We start from the raw sequence: 17,897 nt of genomic DNA, 5'->3' as shown, positions 1-17,897 counted from the left end.
AACTGTAACTCCTCTATACACGACCTTTATAATAACAATTTTGGTTTTTTTTGTCAGTTTTGGTGCTTGAACTCTGGGCCTGGGCACTGTCCTTGGGCTCTTCAGCTGAAGCCTGGCACTCTACCACTAGAGCCACAGCGCCACTTCTAGTTTTCTGGTGGTTTACTGGGGATTAGTATCACAGACTTTACTGCCTGGGCTGGCTTTGAACCACGATCCTCAGATCTTAGCCCCTGAGCTAGGACTGCAGGTGTGAGCCACCAGTGCCTGGCTAACAATTAAAACAACAACAAAAAAAAAGTTTTTAAAAAAGCTTCAGAGGGCTGGGAAGATGACTCAGTGGTAGTGGTAGAGTGCTTGCCCTGCATGCATGAGGCCCTGGGTTCCATTCCTCAGCACCACATAAGCAGAAAAAGCCAGAAGTGGTGCTACGACTCAAGTGGTAGAGCGCTCACCTTGAGCTGAAGAGCAGAGGGTCAGCATCCAGGCCCAAAGTTCAGGCCCAAAATGGACAAAAAAAAAAAAAAAAGCTTCAGAACATGTAAGAAATTAAACATTTATCAATACACAAATAAATTTACTTAAAAGCAGCTAACTCACATATTAAAAAAAAACATTCACAGGCTCTTCCCAACCCCACAATGTCCGTCATCTAGAAGAGTCTCCCGTGCAGCCGAGGTCTACCAAAGAGCAAGAGTCTCAAGTCGTGATGGTCCCATACTCACACCTCAGAGGTCACAAACAGACCTTTCTTCCATAGGAGCAGGAGACTCACACAAAAGTGTCAGAAGAGATCACTGAAGGAAACAGGCTATCAGAAGAGTTCCAGCACTTCAATTGAATATAAGTCTCTATTTGTCTTCTCTTGATTTAATTTCTGTAGCTCTCGAAAACTTACTTCTATCTTGTTGAGCTCAGAATAAACACTTATCTAAAGAGAAACAAACAAGTTTCAGGGTAACTTTCCCCATAACGTCTACATATAAACCAATACTGCTTAGGCTTTTTCCATGGACACGTTGTTGGTTTGGCTGCTAGCACTGAGGATACTCCCACCCCGGGAATAAGCAAGCTTTAAGTGGGTACAAACAAAATAGGGATTCAACAGTAATCACGAACCTGGGATTTCACAAACTTGTAAAGGTTTATCAGTAGCCTTTTTGCTTCTGGTATCATTAGGACGACAGTAAAATTAGCATCTAGAAGAAGGCATATCCAATCCATAATCTGAAGATAAATAGAAAAAGACTCTAAATAACTTTAGGTTAATCCATGTAACAAGTCCACAATGACTTCAAACACTTACACCAGGAAAATATTTAAGTCTGAACAGTTTAGAAATGGGAGAATTTCTATGCAATAGAAAAGGGGTCTTGGGTGACACTGCCCCAAAATAAATGTACTCATTACCTGACTTATGAAAGAGTAACCCTTCTGTACATCACTTCAATAATAATAATTTTTAATTTTTAAAAGGGCTCTTTTCTGCTTTTAAACTTACTTAGTAGGAGAACTGGATGTCCTCTATAGGACTACTCAGTAATAAGAAAAGCCAGAGTGATATTTAATACAAAGGAGAGTTAGTACTGGTCTTTTAATATTTTTGTTTTGATCATTATCTGCAGTTACAAAAAAAGAATTCACTCATCTATTGTGAAGGCTAATAATATTCCAAGGGTAGAATGCTTTGTGTCATAAATGATTTACATTACTATACATTTATATACACAGATATATGTATATATAAAAATACATGGTATGACATGCTTCAATGAGCAAGCAGGTATCACTGACATGAAAGAACATCAGAGAAACCAGTTGTGGAAGGAGAGCTGATCCCTAGGAAACTGCAACAAAACAGACTTTAAATGTGTCCGTGAGGGAAGACACAATATGAAACCATGAACCACTGATCCTACAGCAGAAGGGCTTTATAAAAGAAGCTTCACATACATATATGTATATATATTTAAATTTATTGTAAAGATGCTGTACAGAGGGGTTACAGTTACATGAGTAAGGTAATGAGTACATTTCTTTTTTTTTTTTTTTGTCAGTCGTGGGGCTTGAACTCTGGGCTTGGGCGCTGTCCCTGTGCTCTTCAACTCAAGGCAAATGCTCTACTGCTTGAGCCATAGCCCCACTTCCGGTTTTCTAGTGATTTATTGGAGATAAGAGTCTCAAGGACTTTCCTGCCCAGGCTGGCTTTGAATCGCAATCCTCAGATCTCAGCCTCCTGAGTGGCTAGGATTACAGGCGTGAGCCACTGGTGCCAGCTGTGAGTATATTTCTTGTTGATCATTGTTACCCCTCCTTTGTTGTTCTCCCACTCTCCCTTCTCCCAGCTTCATATATTTTACCAGCATAAAACCAAAAAACTTGGGGCTGGGAAGATGGCTCAGTGGTAGAGTGCTAGCCTCGCATGAATGAGGCCCTGGGTTCGATTCCTCAGCACCACATAAACAGAAAAGGCCGGAAATGGCACTGTGGCTCAAGTGGTAGAGCACTAGCCTTGAGCTGAAGAGCTCAGGGACAGCGCCCAGGCCTAGAGTTCAAGCCCCATGACCGACAAAAAACAAAACAAAACAAAACTTGTCTAGGCCAAAATTTGTACTCAAAGCCAGGTGCCAGTGGTTCATGCCTATAATCCGAGCTACTCAAGAGTCTGAGATCTGAAGATCATGGTTCAAAGAACACCCAGGCAGGAAAGTCCAGGAAACTTGAAGAAGATGTGTGGCTCCAGTGGTACAGCACCAGCCTTGAGCAAAAAAGCTAAGGGACAGGGGCTGGGAAGGTGGCTCAGTGGTAGAGCGCTTGCCTTGCATGCATGAAGCCCTGGGTTCGATTCCTCAGCACCACATAAGCAAAAAGAAAAAAGCCAGAAGTGGCGCTGGGGCTCAATTGGTAGAGCGCCTTGAGCTGAAGAGCTGAGGGACAGCGCCCAGGCCCAGAGTTCAGGCCCCACGACCGGACACCCCCCCAAAACAAAACAAAACAAACAAAACCCCCTCCCCCAAAAAACCCGTGCAAATTATGAAAGGAATTTATCTCAGTGGCAGAACATTTGCCTGGCAAGTGAAAGGCCCTGAATTTGGTCCTCACTTCTGAAAAAAAAATAAAGCTAAAGCAGCAAAGCCTGGTGCAGGTGACATGCCTGTAATCCTAGCTACTCAGGAAGCTGAGAGATCTGAGTATTGCAGTTTGGAGCCAGCTGAGACAGAAAAGTCTATGAGGTTCTTATCCCCAATAAACTACCCCAAAAAGCTAGAAGCAAAGCTGTGGCTGAAGTGGTAGAATGCTCGCCTTGAGCAAAAAGGAGGTGAGAGAGAGTGTCTAGGCTCTGAGTTCAAGTTATAGGACTGAAAAAAAAAAAGAAAAAAAAGGAAGCAGCAGCTGTTTCCTCAGACTAGCAAGCACTAAACCACTGAGTCACCTTCTGCCTCAAAGATACTTTTTTTCCCCCCCTAGTCCTGGGGCTTAAACTCAGGGGCTAGAGCACCACTTACGGCTTTTTCTATTTTGTGGTACTGAGGAATTAAACCCAGAGCTTCATGCATGCAAGGCAAGCACTCTACCACTAAGCCACATTTCCAGTCTCTCAAAGATACTTTTTTTTTCTTTTTTTCAAAGATACTTTTTAAAGTTGGTTGTGGGGCTTGAACTCAGGACCTGGGCAATCCCTGAGCTCCTTTGCTCAAGGTTGGCACTCTACCACTTTGAAACACAGCACCACTTGTGGTTTTCTGGTGGCTAATTGGAGATAACAGTCTCAAGGACTTTCTTACCCTGGCTCACTTTGAACCACAACTCTCAGGTCTCAGCCTCCTGAGTAGCTAGGAATATGGGTACGGTGAGTGCCTTGTTACAATTTTGTTTTGGTGTGGTACTGAGGCTTGAACTCAATTCTCACATGGTTTGCTTGCTCGTGGATAGTGCTCAACCATTTGAGTCACATATCTACTCTGGCATTTTGCTCATTAACTGGAGATGGAATCATTTGGACTTTTCTGCCTGGACTGGCTTCAAATCATTAGCCTCTATATCTCAGCCACCTGAGTAGCTTGGATTACAGACAGGTGTGACCCACCTGGCTCAGCAAGGTATTTTGTTAGCATATATTCACTTTTCTCTCCATCCTTTTCTTTTGTTAGTGGGGCTTGAACTCTGGGCCTGGGCACTGTCCCTCAGCTCTTCAGTTCAAGGCAAGTGCTCTACCACTTGAGCCACAGCACCACTTCCAGTTTTCTGGTGGTTATGGGAGATAAGAGATTCATGGGCCGGGCGCTGGTGGCTCACGCCTGTAATCCTAGCTACTCAGGAGGCTGAGATCTGAGAATCGCGGTTCAAAGCCAGCCCGGGCAGGAGAGACCGTGAGACTCCTATTGCTCACAGCTTCCATGGAGACTCCAGACGTAATCTAAATAGTCATCTCCCATCTATTGTGAGGGTTACCTTCAGATGTACTCCCCACCCCCCATAGGCAAAATTCTGCAAAGTAGTGGCATTAGATAGTAGTCCCTCACTTATTGCTACTTTGTGGATTTTCACCTATGGCGGGAATCTCTGGAACCTAACTCCACAATAAGGGATCACAACATTTTTTTTTTTTTTTTGCTAGTCCTGGGGCTTGAACTCATGGCCTGGGCACTATCTCTGAGCTTCTTTGTTTTGTGTGGGCTGTCCCTCAGCTCTTCAGCTCAAAGTTAGAGATCTACTACTTGAGCACCACTTCAGGATTTTTGGTGGCTTATTGGAGATAAGAGTCTCCCAGAGTTTCCTGCCAGGGCTGGCTTTGAACCACGATCCTCAGATCTCAGCCTCCTAAATAGCTAGGATTACAAGCGTGAGCTACCAACACTCACCCGGCTCATTTGTTTATTTTTGTAAGACAAGGCCTCACTATGTAGCCCAGGCTAGACTCAAACTTAGGATCTTCCTGCATGACCCAGCCAAATTCTGAGAGGCAGGCAAGCTTCATGCTCTAATTCTTGTTTTGTTTTTGTTGGTGGTGGGGCTTGAACTCTGGGCCTGGGCCTTGTCCCTGAGCTCTTCAACACAAGGCTGGCACTCTACCACTTGAGCAACAGCACCACTTCCAATGCTCTAATTCTTAAGAGATCATTGAGGACAATCTATCAATATCCTTCCTGTCCTTTCCTAACAAGGCTAAGAAAACTCTTGGGCATTACAATGAAGAATCAGGAATTTAACTGGGTGCCCGTTGCTTACACATATAATCCTAGCTACTCAGGAGACTGAGATCTGAGGACTGTGGTTCAAAGCCAGCCCAGGCAGGAAAGTCCGTGATTCTCTTATCTCCAATTAACAACCAGAAAACCAGAAGTGGCACTGTGACTCAAGTGGTAAAGCACTACCCTTCAGCTTAAGAGCTGAGGGACAGCACCCAGGCCGAGTTCAAGCCCCAGACCGACAACAACAAAAAAAGAATCAGTAATTTAAATTCTGCAATACAGAATTATGCATGTAGAAATCTACTAAAGGCAGAACCCCTCTCCCCTTCCACCTCCAGTGGTGTGTGCATGACAAGGCAGGTGATCCCAGGCTCTCTTATTCCCCCTGAAAGATAGACGGAGGAAATCACAGTTGTGAACGGACACAAAAGAAAGTGACCTGACCTGGCTCAGGGTTGGAGGGTGTATTCCAGGAAGAGTCATGGGAGCATTTCCACTGCACTTCAGATACAGGAAATAAAGATACTGGAGAAATAGCTGGGAAGGAAGGGGAAAAAAAGGACCATTTACCACTTCAGCAGATAACTTTTCTCTACATAAAAACTTAACAGATACTGGCAAGAACTATGAAGAGGCTGGTGGTTCATTTAACATCAAAGCAATACTGCAGCTATGTGGGGCCCAGCAGTGAAGTTAGTCCCTGCCATGGTGGAGCGCTCTGGGGTGGACAGTTCGGTTAGTTGACAGCTCCATCTGTCTGCAGGTGGCTGGAGATTCTGCTCGTCGCTCCTGTATGACTCAGAAGGCTTCCCTGGCCTTCTCCTCTAGCATGTGGAACATGCCAAGGTCTGTAACTGAAAAGTCACTCTGGTTTCAACAGCTTTGTTGTTTTTTTTTTGGGGGGTCCGGTCGTGGGGCCTGAACTCTGGGCCTGGGCGCTGTCCCTCAGCTCTTCAGCTCAAGGCTACCACTTGAGCCACAGCACCACTTCCGGCTTTTTCCCCCTGCTTATGTGGTGCTGGGGAATCGAACCCAGGGCCTCATGCATGCAAGGCAAGCACTCTACCACTGAGCCACCTTCCCAGCTCCAGCTTTGGTTTTTTTAAATCACCCATGAGACCTGGGTAATTTTAAATTTACATAAGAGGAACCAGACAAAGCTATAACCAGTCAGGCAGTGTAACTTAAATGAGAACTAAAATTTCAGAGGCTTTCTCACCACTTACCGTGATGTGTTTGGCAGGGATGTCCTTCAAGTGTGGCAAAAGAAATGTCTCGCTGTATGCTGAGTGAAGAATTGCATTTCTATTTGGGAATAAAGGAAAACTCTTTGTGTGTGTGTGTGTGTGTGTGCTAGTCTTGGGCTTGAACTCAGGGCTGAGTGCTGTCCCTGAATTTTGTGCTCAAGACTAGTGCTCTACCATTTGAGCCACAGCTCCACTTCCAATTGATGACTAATTGGAGACAAAAGTCTCATGGACATTCCTCCCTGGGCTGACTTTAGATCTCAGCCTTCAGAGTAGCTAGGATTACAGATGAAAACCACTTGCACCAGCTTTTAAAGACAACTCTTAATTCAACAAAGGTTATTCTACTGTAAACATGAATACTTCCTTTCCTAAAATTATATAAAAGTGTTATTTATCTAATGCTGAACACTCTCCTAATCTTTGGGTTGCAACTGGAAATAGTATTATAAATAGCACTATCTTTTTTTTTTTTTTTGGTCAGTCATGGGGCTTGAACTCTGGGCCTGAGCGCTGTCCCTCAGCTCTTCAGCTCAAGGCAAACACTTTGCCACTTAAGCCACAGCACCACTTCTGGTTTTCTGGTGGTTAGTTGGAGATAAGAGTTTCATGGACTTTCTCCCCAGGCTGGCTTTGAACCATGATCCTCAGATCTCAGCCCCTAAGTAGCTAGGATTACAGGTGTGAGCTCCTGGCACCCAACTAGTACTATCTTTACTTTAGCATATTTTCATTAACAAATTTTGTTTTGTTTTTTGGTTGATCCTGGGGCTTGAACTCTGGGCATGGGCACTGTCTCTGAGATCTTCAGCTCAGGGCAAGCACTCTACCACTTGAGCCACAGTGCTACTTCCAGTTTTCTGGCAGTTAACTGGAGATAAGAGTCTCGCAGACTTTTCTGCCAAGGCAGGCTTTGAATCAGGATCCTCAGTTCTCAGCCTCCTGAGCAGCTAGGAGTACAGGTGTGAGCCACAGGCACCTAGCTCATTAAGAAATTTTTATTAAGAAAACAGGTTAAAAAAAAGAGAGAGAGAGGTTTGATCCAGGCGCTGATGACTCACACCTGTACTCCTAGCTACTCAGGAGGCTGTGATCCAAGGATCACAAGTTCAAAACCAGCTCAGCTAGACACTCTGGGGTGTAGGGGGGGGCGAGACATACTAATGGCTCCTCAGTCATTGGCTGGCACTACTACACCCCCATGAAGTGTTCCAGATATACCAAGCTCCAAAGGATACAGCAGAGCTGCTCTCTTTGGAGTCACAGGGCATGAGGTGGTCGCATTTGCTGCTCCTTGGGGCTTTTTATTTAACTCCTGATTACAGTTGCTGCAGCTGCTGTCTTCCCGTTTGAAGCCATTTTGCAGGATTTTAGTTTGCTCTTCCATTTTCTCATCTTGTACAGTATCACTACAATCAAAAACTGACTCCATATTGATATTAATTTCTTGAAGACTATCATCACCAATGCTATGATGTTAAAAGCAAGAGGTTAATTCTTATCATTATTTGAACTGTTGAATGAAAATTCATTTTCTAAGCATTCTAATGTCAAGAGATTTTTTTTTTTTTTTTGCCAATCATGAGGCCTGAACTCTGGGCCAGGGCGCTGTCCCTCAGCTCTTCAGCTCAAGGCCAGCACTCTACCACTTGAGCCACAGTGCTACTTCCGGCTTTTTTCTTTTTGCTTATGTGGGGCTGAGGAATTGAACCCAGGGCCTCATGCACGCAAGGCAAGCACTCTACCATCGAGCTACCTTCCCAGCCCGTCAAGAGATTTTAAATGTAGTGAAAGCAAAAGCCATTGGGTTCCAACTTACCTCAAGAAAACTTTTAAGCAAGCACAGGTGACTGACTCAGGAATGTCAGGGAACTGCTGTAGACAGAGCTGTAACAACTGCACATCTGTTTGTTCTAAGGCAATCTCCATTAATCCGGGGCATAAGCTAAGAAAAAAAATCACCATCATCTTCACTTTTTGAGATAGTAAATTGCTATATAGCCCAGGCTGGCTACATGAATCTCCCGCTTCAGCATCTTGAATACTGGGATTATGGCTAAGTACTACCACACTCATCCTGGGAATCATTTTCTATGTTAAGAATAACTTCAGCTATATAAGTAAGGTCAAGCTGGGTGGGGATGGCTTATACCTGTAACCGTAGTTACTCAGGACACTGAGATCTGTAGGCTCATAGTTCAAAGCTAGACTAGGCAGAGAAGTCCATAGGATTCCATCTCCAAAACAACCACAAAAGGCTGGGCTCAAGATGTGAATCAAGGGGCTGGGAAGGTGGCTCAGTGGTAGAGAGCTTGAGCTGAAGAGCTGAGGGACAGTGTCCACGCCCAGAGTTCAGGCCCCACGACCGGACCAAAAAAAAAGATGTGAATCAAATGGTAATGTGCAAGCCAAATGAACAAAATGAAAGTGCAAATCCAGGGTTCAAACCTCAGTCTAGGCAAAACAACCAAAACAACAAGGTCAAAAAGAGTTAGGCAGCTGAATGCCAGTGGCTCATGCTACTCAGGAGGCTGAGATCTGAGGATTGCAGTTTTAAACTAGAAAAGGGTGCAAAAAGTCCCCTTGAGACTCTTATCTCCAATTAACCACTCAAAAACCAGAGATAGCGCTGTGGCTCAAGTGGTACAGCTCTAGTCTTGAGCATAAAGAGGTTTAGGGCCAGCGCTCAGGCCTTGAGTTCAAGCCCCACAATCGCCAATAAATAAATAAATAAATAAAGGAAAAGGAAAAAAAAAAGGCACTTACCTGTAGGAAAGCACATGGGTTTGGATGAGCTGCATGAGACAGTTCCGGGGATAAAAGGACGGTTCTGCTTTACATCTTCCGAGAAGTCCTTTTACTAAGTCTCCGATGGTACTATGAAAGTCGGGTGTCCATTTAGCCAGAAATTTGCGCAGTTCCACTTCAATATGTTTCTCAGAACCTTTCTGCAAGGGCAGAATTAAGGAATTCCATTGGCCACCTTAGTAAATGTGAGGCTGCACTCAAAACTTAATGCTGCACTTTTCCACATCCTGGACAGTATTCCTGTGGTCCTGTGAGATGAGCTGAAACTATGAATGGACACACACACATGAAAACTTCAAGAAAAGAAACCTAAGGGCTCAGAAACTGATATTCTTTGAAGGCTACAAACACAGCGTGCAGCTGAATGAGATAGGAAGGAGGCTGGGGCAAGAACAGCCACCTCACAAGGTGATAGTCAAACACAGCAGCTGTGGGCCGGCTCTGATAACCACAGACTCAACATGAACACTCGTCATATCCCACAGAAGTGCTCCCTGACAAGGTAGTGAAAAGCAGTTGGAATTGCTTTTAGCCACTCAAGTTTTGGTTTACCTTTATGGTTGATAAAAGTTGTTCAGATGCTGGACCTTCTGGCTGTAAATGTGTTTCCATTTTTTTTCTCCTTAACTGGAATAATATAAACTGATTAGGACCTCAAAACAATATAAAATACTTGTTAACATTTAACACAAAACACTCCAAAGACACTCGCATACTCATCGCTACACAACTTTAAAAAAAATCAAATTTATTACAGGGAAAAGTGGTTTTAACTATGGAACTAAGTATCTTGAGTGAGGGGTTTGTTAATTTTTTTTTTTTTGGTGGGTCATGGGGCTTAAACTCTGGGCTTGGGCGCTATCCCTGCACTCTTCAGCTGAAGGCGAGTGCTCTACCACTTGAGCCACAGTGCCACTTCCAGTTTTCTAGTGGTTTATTGGAGATGAGAGTCTCACGGACTGTCCTGCCCAGGCTGGCTTTGAACTGCAATCCTCAGATCTCAGCCTCTTGAGTAGATAGGATTACAAGTGTGAACCACCAGGGCCCAGCTTGGGTTTGTTTTATTTTTGAGACAGAGTCTTCCTGTGTAAGCTAAACTGGCTTCATACTTGGAATCTTCTTGCCTTTGCTTCCCAAGTGCTAGGACTGTAGGCGTGTGAAGCCATACCTAGCTGAGATGTTTGTGGCTTTTAAACACAAAATAAAATATACTCAAGAAAGTATTACTATAAATTTCAAACTGGTCTGTTATCTAACCTGAGCCTAATTGTACACATAAAAATTAACTAGCCAAGCTGGGTACTGGTGGCTCACGCCTGTAATTCTTGCTATTTAGGAGGCTGAGATCTGATGATCACGGTTCAAAGCCAGCCTGAACAGGAAAGTCCCTGAGACTCTTATCTTCAATTAACAATCAGAAAACCAGAAGTGGCGCTGTGGCTCAAGTAGTAGAGTGCTGGCCTTGAGCTGAAGAGTTCAGGGACAGCACTCAGGCTCAGAGTTCAAGCCCCATGACCAAAAACAACCACCACCACCAAACAAAAAACGACTTGCCAAAACTGATGGCTTTGCCTGTAATCCTAGGTACTGAAGGGGCAGAGATCTGAAGGCTACAGTTTGAAGCCTGCCCCACCAAAAAGTTCATGGGACTCTGACCTTCTATCAACTACAAAAAAATAAAAGTGGAGTTGTGGCCCAAAGTAGTAGAGTGCTAACCTTGAGCAAAATAGCTTAGTGTCAGTGCCCAGTCCTTAATTTTAAACCCCAGGGCTAAGAAGGTGGCTCAGTGGTAGAGCGCTTGCCTTGCATGCCTGAGACCCTGGGTTCGATTCCTCAGTACCACATAAGCAAAAAGAAAAAAGCCAGAAGTGGTGCTGTGGCTCAAGTGGTAGAGCACTAGTCTTGAGCTGAAGAGCTGAGGGACAGCGCCCAGGCCCAGAGTTCAGACCCCACGACTGGACCCCCCCAAAAAATTTAAGCCCCAGGATTGGTACATGCACATATGCATTAATTCATTTGCGTACGTACACACACACACACACACACACACACACCCTAGCTGACTACATGAGTCAATTTTGGATAAAAAGGCAAGAGGTTCCCAGGTTCCAAGACTCAAACTGCCCTGTCACTGGGATTAAAGCTGTGAAGTTGTACAGATATGAGTCATGAAAAGAATTCAGCTTCTGTTTATCAACATCTTCCTGCCATCTCTCTCTCTATCTCTCTTTTTCCCCTCAGTTGTGGGGCTTGAACTCCAGGCCTGGACTCTGTTCCTCAGCTCTTCAGCTCAGGGCTAGCACTCTACCACTTGTCAAGTGCCACTTCCAGTTTTCTGAGTGGTTTATTGGAGATATGAGTCTCACAGACATCCCTGCCCAGGCTGGCTTTGAACCATGATCCTCAGATCTCAGCCTCCTGCATAACTAGGATTACAGGTGTGAGCTACTGACACCCGGCTCTGCCATCTCTCCTTCAAGTACTAAATTTGTGTCAGAAAGACGAAAAGAGTGACATCTATCAAGATGCATTGCATTTATTTGTTGATGGTAATTCCCTCATACAACTACTTAAATACAAGTATAATAAGAAATAGTAAGAGAAAACCAAACATACCATTTTCCTTGACTGCTCAGAGTTGTAAGATTCAAATCCAAATTCCTGAGAGGTTTCCCAGTTTGCAAAATGGGGAATGGTCTGAATGTCTAAAAAGAAAATATAAGATATACAACTAGAATACTCTGACCAATCAAGGTTCAATCAAAAACCAAAGCACCTCTCCTGGAGCTGGGAAGGTAGTTCAGTGGTACAGTGCTTGCCTTGCATGCATGAGGCCCTGGGTTCAGTTCCTCAGCACCACATAAGCAGAAAAAGCCTGAAGTGGCACTGTGGCTCAAGTGGTAGAGCACTAGCCTTGAGCTGAAGAGCTGAGGGACAGCGCCCAGGCCAGAGTTCAGGTCCCATGACCAACAAAACAAAAAAACAAAAATAACTATCTTGCACAAGTGAAGTCCATGTAACTCCACCAATAACTTCACAGGTAAATTCTAACACAGCTGAGGATTACAAATCAGAGCAGCAATGCTGAACCAACGTCAGGAGCTATAGTAAATGAGGGGTGGAGAGAGGCATAGCTGGTTTGCCTTGCAATCTTGCTATGGCCCCTCCCTGGGCACCATTCCTAAGGATCCTCAGGCAGTGAATAGAAGCAAATGTCTACATTAGGAAGAGGCCTGTGCAGAGGTGGCTATGCAAACCTGTATTTGAAACCAGGAGGTAAGGTAAAATGTTTGCACTAATTAAACAGTATATAGTTGGGTGCCAGTGGCTCTCGCCTGCAATCCTAGCTACTTGGTAGACTGAAATCTGAGGATCTCAGTTCTATGCTACCATAGGCAGGAAAGTCTGTGACCCTTTATCTCCAATTACCCACCAAAATGCTGGAACTAGACTTGTGGCTCAAGTGGTAGAACACTAGTCTTGAGCAAAAAAGCTGAGACAGTGCTCAGGTCCTAAGTTCAAGCCCCAGGACTGGCATCAGAAAACAAACAAACAAAAAAGTGTATAAACAAATTCCTACCTTGATTTTGACCATGCTTGAGTTTCCCCAGGGCACCAGCCAATGATGAAACTTCACACTTGTATGGAATCACAGTTAGAAACTTCCCATGTAACATAAACAAAACTTCTCCATAATACCAGAGCTAGAAAACAAAACAATGTAAATTTTTCCTCTTCTAAAACCTGACTCAATAGTCTTATAACAATAACTTACTGTATAAGCTAATTATAATACAAACAATGCAAATTCAGTCAACTATTCAAAATAATATGCATAACTTACTACTAGCTAGGGTCAAGTCTCAATAAATAACAATTTAAAGGGTATTTTCAGTTTTGGTAGTACTGGTGATTGCTGGGCAGAATGGAGGTCAGGGTGTTCTACCCCCTGAACTATGCCTCCAGCCCCCTTTTGCCTTGGCTTATTTTCACAGTAAAGTCTTACTTTATGCCTGGGCAGGCCTAGGCTGTCATACTCCTACTTGTATTTCTGTGCTACTGGAGATAACAGGCAAATGCTACCGTACCCAGGTTTCCCCACACCTGAGAGAATCTCTTCAACTTCTTTTTTGCCAGGGCTGGTGTAGAACCTTGATCCCCTGATCTGTACCTCACAGCTAGTTCATAGTCTTGAGCCACACAGCCTACTTTTTTTTTGTTATGCTGTTGCTGTTTCTGAGGCAGGGCCTCACTATAGCCCACACTGGCCTGAAACTTGGGTTATATAGCCCAGCTTGGACTTAAACTTGTACTCATCCTGCTTTGGGAGTTCTGGGATTCTAGGACTATGTTAATGTGATTGGCCCTCAGTGTTTCTATGTTATGATTCCAAAGATCAGATTGTAAAGAAAAAATAGGTTTTTAAACACAAGCTTAAAGGAATAAAGAAACACAAGTTTGTTAGAGTACAACTGTGAATTGTTTATTTTGTTAAAATCAGTTGTTAAATATAAATTATAACTTAATTTTAAGCTGAGTTCCTCTCATTAAATCAACACTTGGGGTTGGGAAGGTGGCTTAGTGGTAGAGTGCTTGCATGAGGCCCTGGATTCCATTCCTCAGCACCACATAAACAGAAAAGGCTTGAAGTGGCACTAGCTTTGAGCTGAAGAGCTGAGGGACCAGGCCCAGAGTTCAAGCCCCAGAACCAACCAAAAAAAAAAAACCCCAAAAAATAATATTCTAGAGCCGGGCGCTGAACCAAAAAAAAAAAACCCCAAAAAATAATATTCTAGAGCCGGGCGCTGGTGGCTCACGCCTGTAATCCCAGGAGGCTGAGATCTGAGGATCGCGGTTCAAAGCCAGCCCGGGCAGGAGAGACTGTGAGACTCCTATCTCCAATAAACCACCAGAAAACCGGAAGTGGCGCTGTAGCTCAAGTGGTAGAGCGCTCGCCTTGAGCTGAAGAGCTGAAGGACAGCGCCCAGGCCCAGAGTTCAAGCCCCACAGCCAACCAAAAAAAAAAAAAATATTCTAATACCCAAATTGGTGTTTTATTTACATACCAATATTTCCCAGACAGTAAATAAAGTAAACATTCTGCCTCACTGCTAGGCACTGTAAGTACAAAAGAGTTCACAAAACAACCAAGAACCCTAACTTTATGAAGTTTGTTCTGTTTAAATTTTAATTCTTTTTTTTTTTTTTTAAGGGGTCCAGTTGTGGGGCCTGAACTCTGAGCCTGGGCGCTGTCCCTCAGCTCAAGGCTCAAGGCTAGCGCTCTACCACTTGAGCCACAGCATCACTTCCGGCTTTTTTGTTTTTGCTTATGTGGTGCTGAGGAATCGAACCCAGGGCCTCAGGCATGCAAGGCCAGCGCTCTACCACTGAGCCACCTTCCCAGGCCCTAAATTTTAATTCTTTAACTTAATAACATTTACATATTCCTAATTTATTAGGACACCTAACACTTTAAGATATAGCTAAAAAATAAAAAGATTCAATTAATAAAGCAGCTTAAAAAGGTAATTAAGCCAGAAGCAGTGTTTCATGCCTATAATCCCAACAATTCATAAAGCCAAAGGCAGGAAGATCACAGTAAAAGGACAGCTCAGGCAAAATGTTATTGAGATCCCATCTCAATCAGGAAGCTGGGAGTGGTGCCTAGGCTGCACCTAGGCTAATCATGAGACTATTCCTGAAAAATACTTAAAGGGCCAGGGGTTTGGCTAGAATAGTAGAGTATATGCCTAGCAAGCATAAGGCATTGAGCTCACACCCTAGTATTGCTTAAAACACAATGGTGTTTTATTAACTAATTGTTCTTTGACCTAAACTAGGTATAATTTAGTTTTCTCAAGGTAATAAATATACAGAAATTATTAAAACAATAGCCAAATTAAATATAATCTTTCAGGTTAAAAATATTTTGGGAAGCCGGGCACCGGTGGCTCACACTGGTAATCCTAGCTGCTCAGGGGGCTGAGATCTGAGGGTCTCGGTTCAAAGCCAGCCCAGGTAGGAAAGTCCGTGAAACTCTTTTTTTTTTTTTGGTCCATCGTGGGCTTGAACTCTAGGCCTGGGTGCTGGCCCTCAGCTCTTCAGCTCAAGGCGAGCGCTCTACTGCTTGAGCCACAGCACCACTTCCAGTTTTCTAGCGGTTTATTGGAGATAAGAGTCTCACGGACTTTCCTGCCTGGGCTGGCTTTGAACCGCAATCCTCAGATCTCAGCCTCCTGAGTAGCTAGGATTATAGGAGTGAGCCACTGGTGCCTGGCTAAAAGGTGTAGCCCAGGCTGGTCTGAACTCATGATCCTCCTGCCTATCCTCATTGATTACCGCTTTGTGCCATCAGGACCGGCCGCTTTGTGCCATCAGGACCGGCCATAAAACTCTTATCTCCAATAAACCACCAGAAAAAACCAGAAACCAGAAGTGGCGGTGTAGTTCAAGTGGTAGAGCATTCGCCTTGAGCTGAAGAGCTGAGGGACAGCGCCCAGGCCCAGAGTTCAAGCCCCACAACCGAAAAAAAAAAAAAAACAACAAACTTTGGGGACTACTGGGGGTTTACTCAGGGCCTCAAGCTTGTGGGCAGGTGTCCCACTGCTGATCCACAGCCCTAGTCCTTTTCCGCACTGGTTACTTTGTTTAGACAGGGTTTCACTTCCTGTCCAGGTACATGCCTAAGCGGCGATCTTCTTTCCTGCCATCATTGGGATGACAGATGCTCACCATCACATCCAGCTTCTTACCATGAGGTGGGCATCTTGCAGACTTTTTTTTTTTTGCCGAAGTTAGGCTAGAACCTCGATCTTCCTGATATCAGTCTCTCACGCTGTAGGTTGACAAGTTAGTCAAGAAGGGGATCTTACAGGGCTGGGAAGGTGGCTCAGTGGTAGAGCACTTGCCTTGCATGCATGAGGCCCTGGGTTCGGTTCCTCAGCACCACATAAACAGAAAAAAAAAAAAGCCGGAAGTGGCTCTGTGGCTCAAGTGGTAGAGTGCTAGCCTTGAGCTGAAGAGCTAAGGAACAGCTCCCAGACCCAGAGTTCAGGCCCCACGACCGGACCCCCAAAAAGAAGGGGATCTTACAAACTTTTCTGTCCAAGCTGGTCTTGGCCACAAGCCTCCCAATCTCAGTCTTCCAAGTAGCTAGGACTATGGGTGTGAGCCACTCGTGCCCAACTAAAAAAATTTTTTAATTTACTTTAATCAAAGTTAGATCTGTAGGGAGATCTTTTCCTTCACAATATTTATGGATAGCAAAATAACACAATTTGGCTTGGTGCAGTGGCACACAATAATAATCCCAGGACTCTGGGGCTTGAAGCAGGAAGTTTGAAAGTTCAAGGCCAGCTTGGGTTTCATACTGATACCCTGTCTCAAAAAAATAAATTAAAACCAAATTTGAAAAAAATCCTCAAGAGAAAAAAACTTACTTGTCCACTGGTCCCTTGTGGTAACTCTTTTGAAGTCTGTAAAGTTTGAAATTTTATGTTCCATATGGAAAGGCATTCTAAAAAATAAGACAAACTCAGAAATAGTTTGAAGAATACATATGTCACATCTTGGGGAAGGGGAAAGCGTCAGAGTAAAGACCGAAGTTTGATTTAATTAAGTATAAAATGAGCAATAAATACTACAACTAGCCTGGAAGTTGGACAATGGGAGAGGACATGGCAAGAAGTACCCCTGACAGGTGAGAATGGAGGAAAGGTAGGAGGTCTTATCAATTACACGTGAATCTATAAGTTGAAAAAAGACAGCAATGCTGCACAAAGCAATCTATAGAGTCACTGAATCCATATCAAAATTCCAAAGGTGAAGGGAGATAAGCAGGACTAGAGGGGATGAACAGGATCAATGTATGGAAATGTCATGATGAAACTCTTACTATGTACAATCTAAGTAAAAATTTTGCAGGGTGCCAGTGGCTCAGGCCTGTAATCAATCCTAGCTACTCAGAAGGCTGAGATCTGAAGATCACGGTTCAAAGCCAACATGGGCAGGAAAGTCTGTGAGACTCTTACCTCCAATAAACCATAGAAAAGTGGAGCTGTGGCTCAAGTGGTAGAGTGCTCGCCTCGAGCTGAAGAGTCAGGGACAGACCCTGAGTTCAAGCCCCATGACTGACCAAAAACAAAAACAAAAACAAAAAACACAAAACTTCCAAGAGCTCAAATAACTAAAGCAATTCTGAAAAGGAATAAAACTAAGTTCGTTATGGTGCTGTGTGTTTGTAAACCCACAACTTGGTAGGAGGACTCAGAGTTCAAGGCCAGCTTTGGACATTTTTTTTCCGTGTTGGGGTAGAGGGAAAGTTAGAAGACTTGACATGCACAGTGTCACAAATACTAGGTAAGCAATCTATCACTTGAGCTGTAGCGCCAACATCTTTTTTTTAATTTCTGAAACAGGGTCTTGCATTACCGTATCCAGGCTGGCCTTGAATCTGCAATCCTTCTAGCTAGGCCTCCCAGTACATACAATTACTGGGGAACAATCACTATTTCAGGTCTTTGTGAGACAAAGTCTTGATTTGTAGCCTAGGCAGGCTCTGAACTATGAGTCTAGGTTGACCTGCTATCTGAAATATGAAGAAAACACAAAGAAAAATATGCTGAGTATAATAATTCATGTCTGTCTTATC

The 17,897-nt window shown here is 43.9% G+C and overlaps 1 protein-coding gene across 2 annotated transcripts in view; it reads right to left on the bottom strand.

Annotated features, from left to right (window-relative positions):
• Positions 1 to 560: 560 nt before the first annotated feature.
• Positions 561 to 17,897, bottom strand: part of Nol11 (nucleolar protein 11) — a 29,728-nt gene continuing 12,391 nt past the window's right edge. Inside the window, exons 8-18 of one of the 2 annotated variants that reach the window (XM_042665447.1) lie at positions 16,687 to 16,763; positions 12,828 to 12,951; positions 11,864 to 11,952; positions 9,800 to 9,874; positions 9,206 to 9,387; positions 8,259 to 8,384; positions 7,678 to 7,908; positions 6,419 to 6,497; positions 5,637 to 5,729; positions 1,120 to 1,227; positions 561 to 931 (exon numbers count right to left, since the gene is read on the bottom strand). In XM_042665447.1, coding sequence (XP_042521381.1) covers positions 815 to 931; positions 1,120 to 1,227; positions 5,637 to 5,729; positions 6,419 to 6,497; positions 7,678 to 7,908; positions 8,259 to 8,384; positions 9,206 to 9,387; positions 9,800 to 9,874; positions 11,864 to 11,952; positions 12,828 to 12,951; positions 16,687 to 16,763 — 1,301 coding nt within the window. In that variant the 3' untranslated portion in view covers positions 561 to 814. The remainder of the gene's footprint in view (positions 932 to 1,119; positions 1,228 to 5,636; positions 5,730 to 6,418; positions 6,498 to 7,677; positions 7,909 to 8,258; positions 8,385 to 9,205; positions 9,388 to 9,799; positions 9,875 to 11,863; positions 11,953 to 12,827; positions 12,952 to 16,686; positions 16,764 to 17,897) is intronic. The other variant, XM_042665448.1, reaches the window with a different exon arrangement.

Source organism: Dipodomys spectabilis, unplaced genomic scaffold, assembly GCF_019054845.1.
Source record: "Dipodomys spectabilis isolate Male_0828 unplaced genomic scaffold, ASM1905484v1 ptg000329l, whole genome shotgun sequence".
In the NCBI taxonomy this organism is placed as follows: Eukaryota; Metazoa; Chordata; class Mammalia; order Rodentia; family Heteromyidae; genus Dipodomys; species Dipodomys spectabilis.
This window is presented reverse-complemented; position numbering and strand designations above follow the sequence as displayed.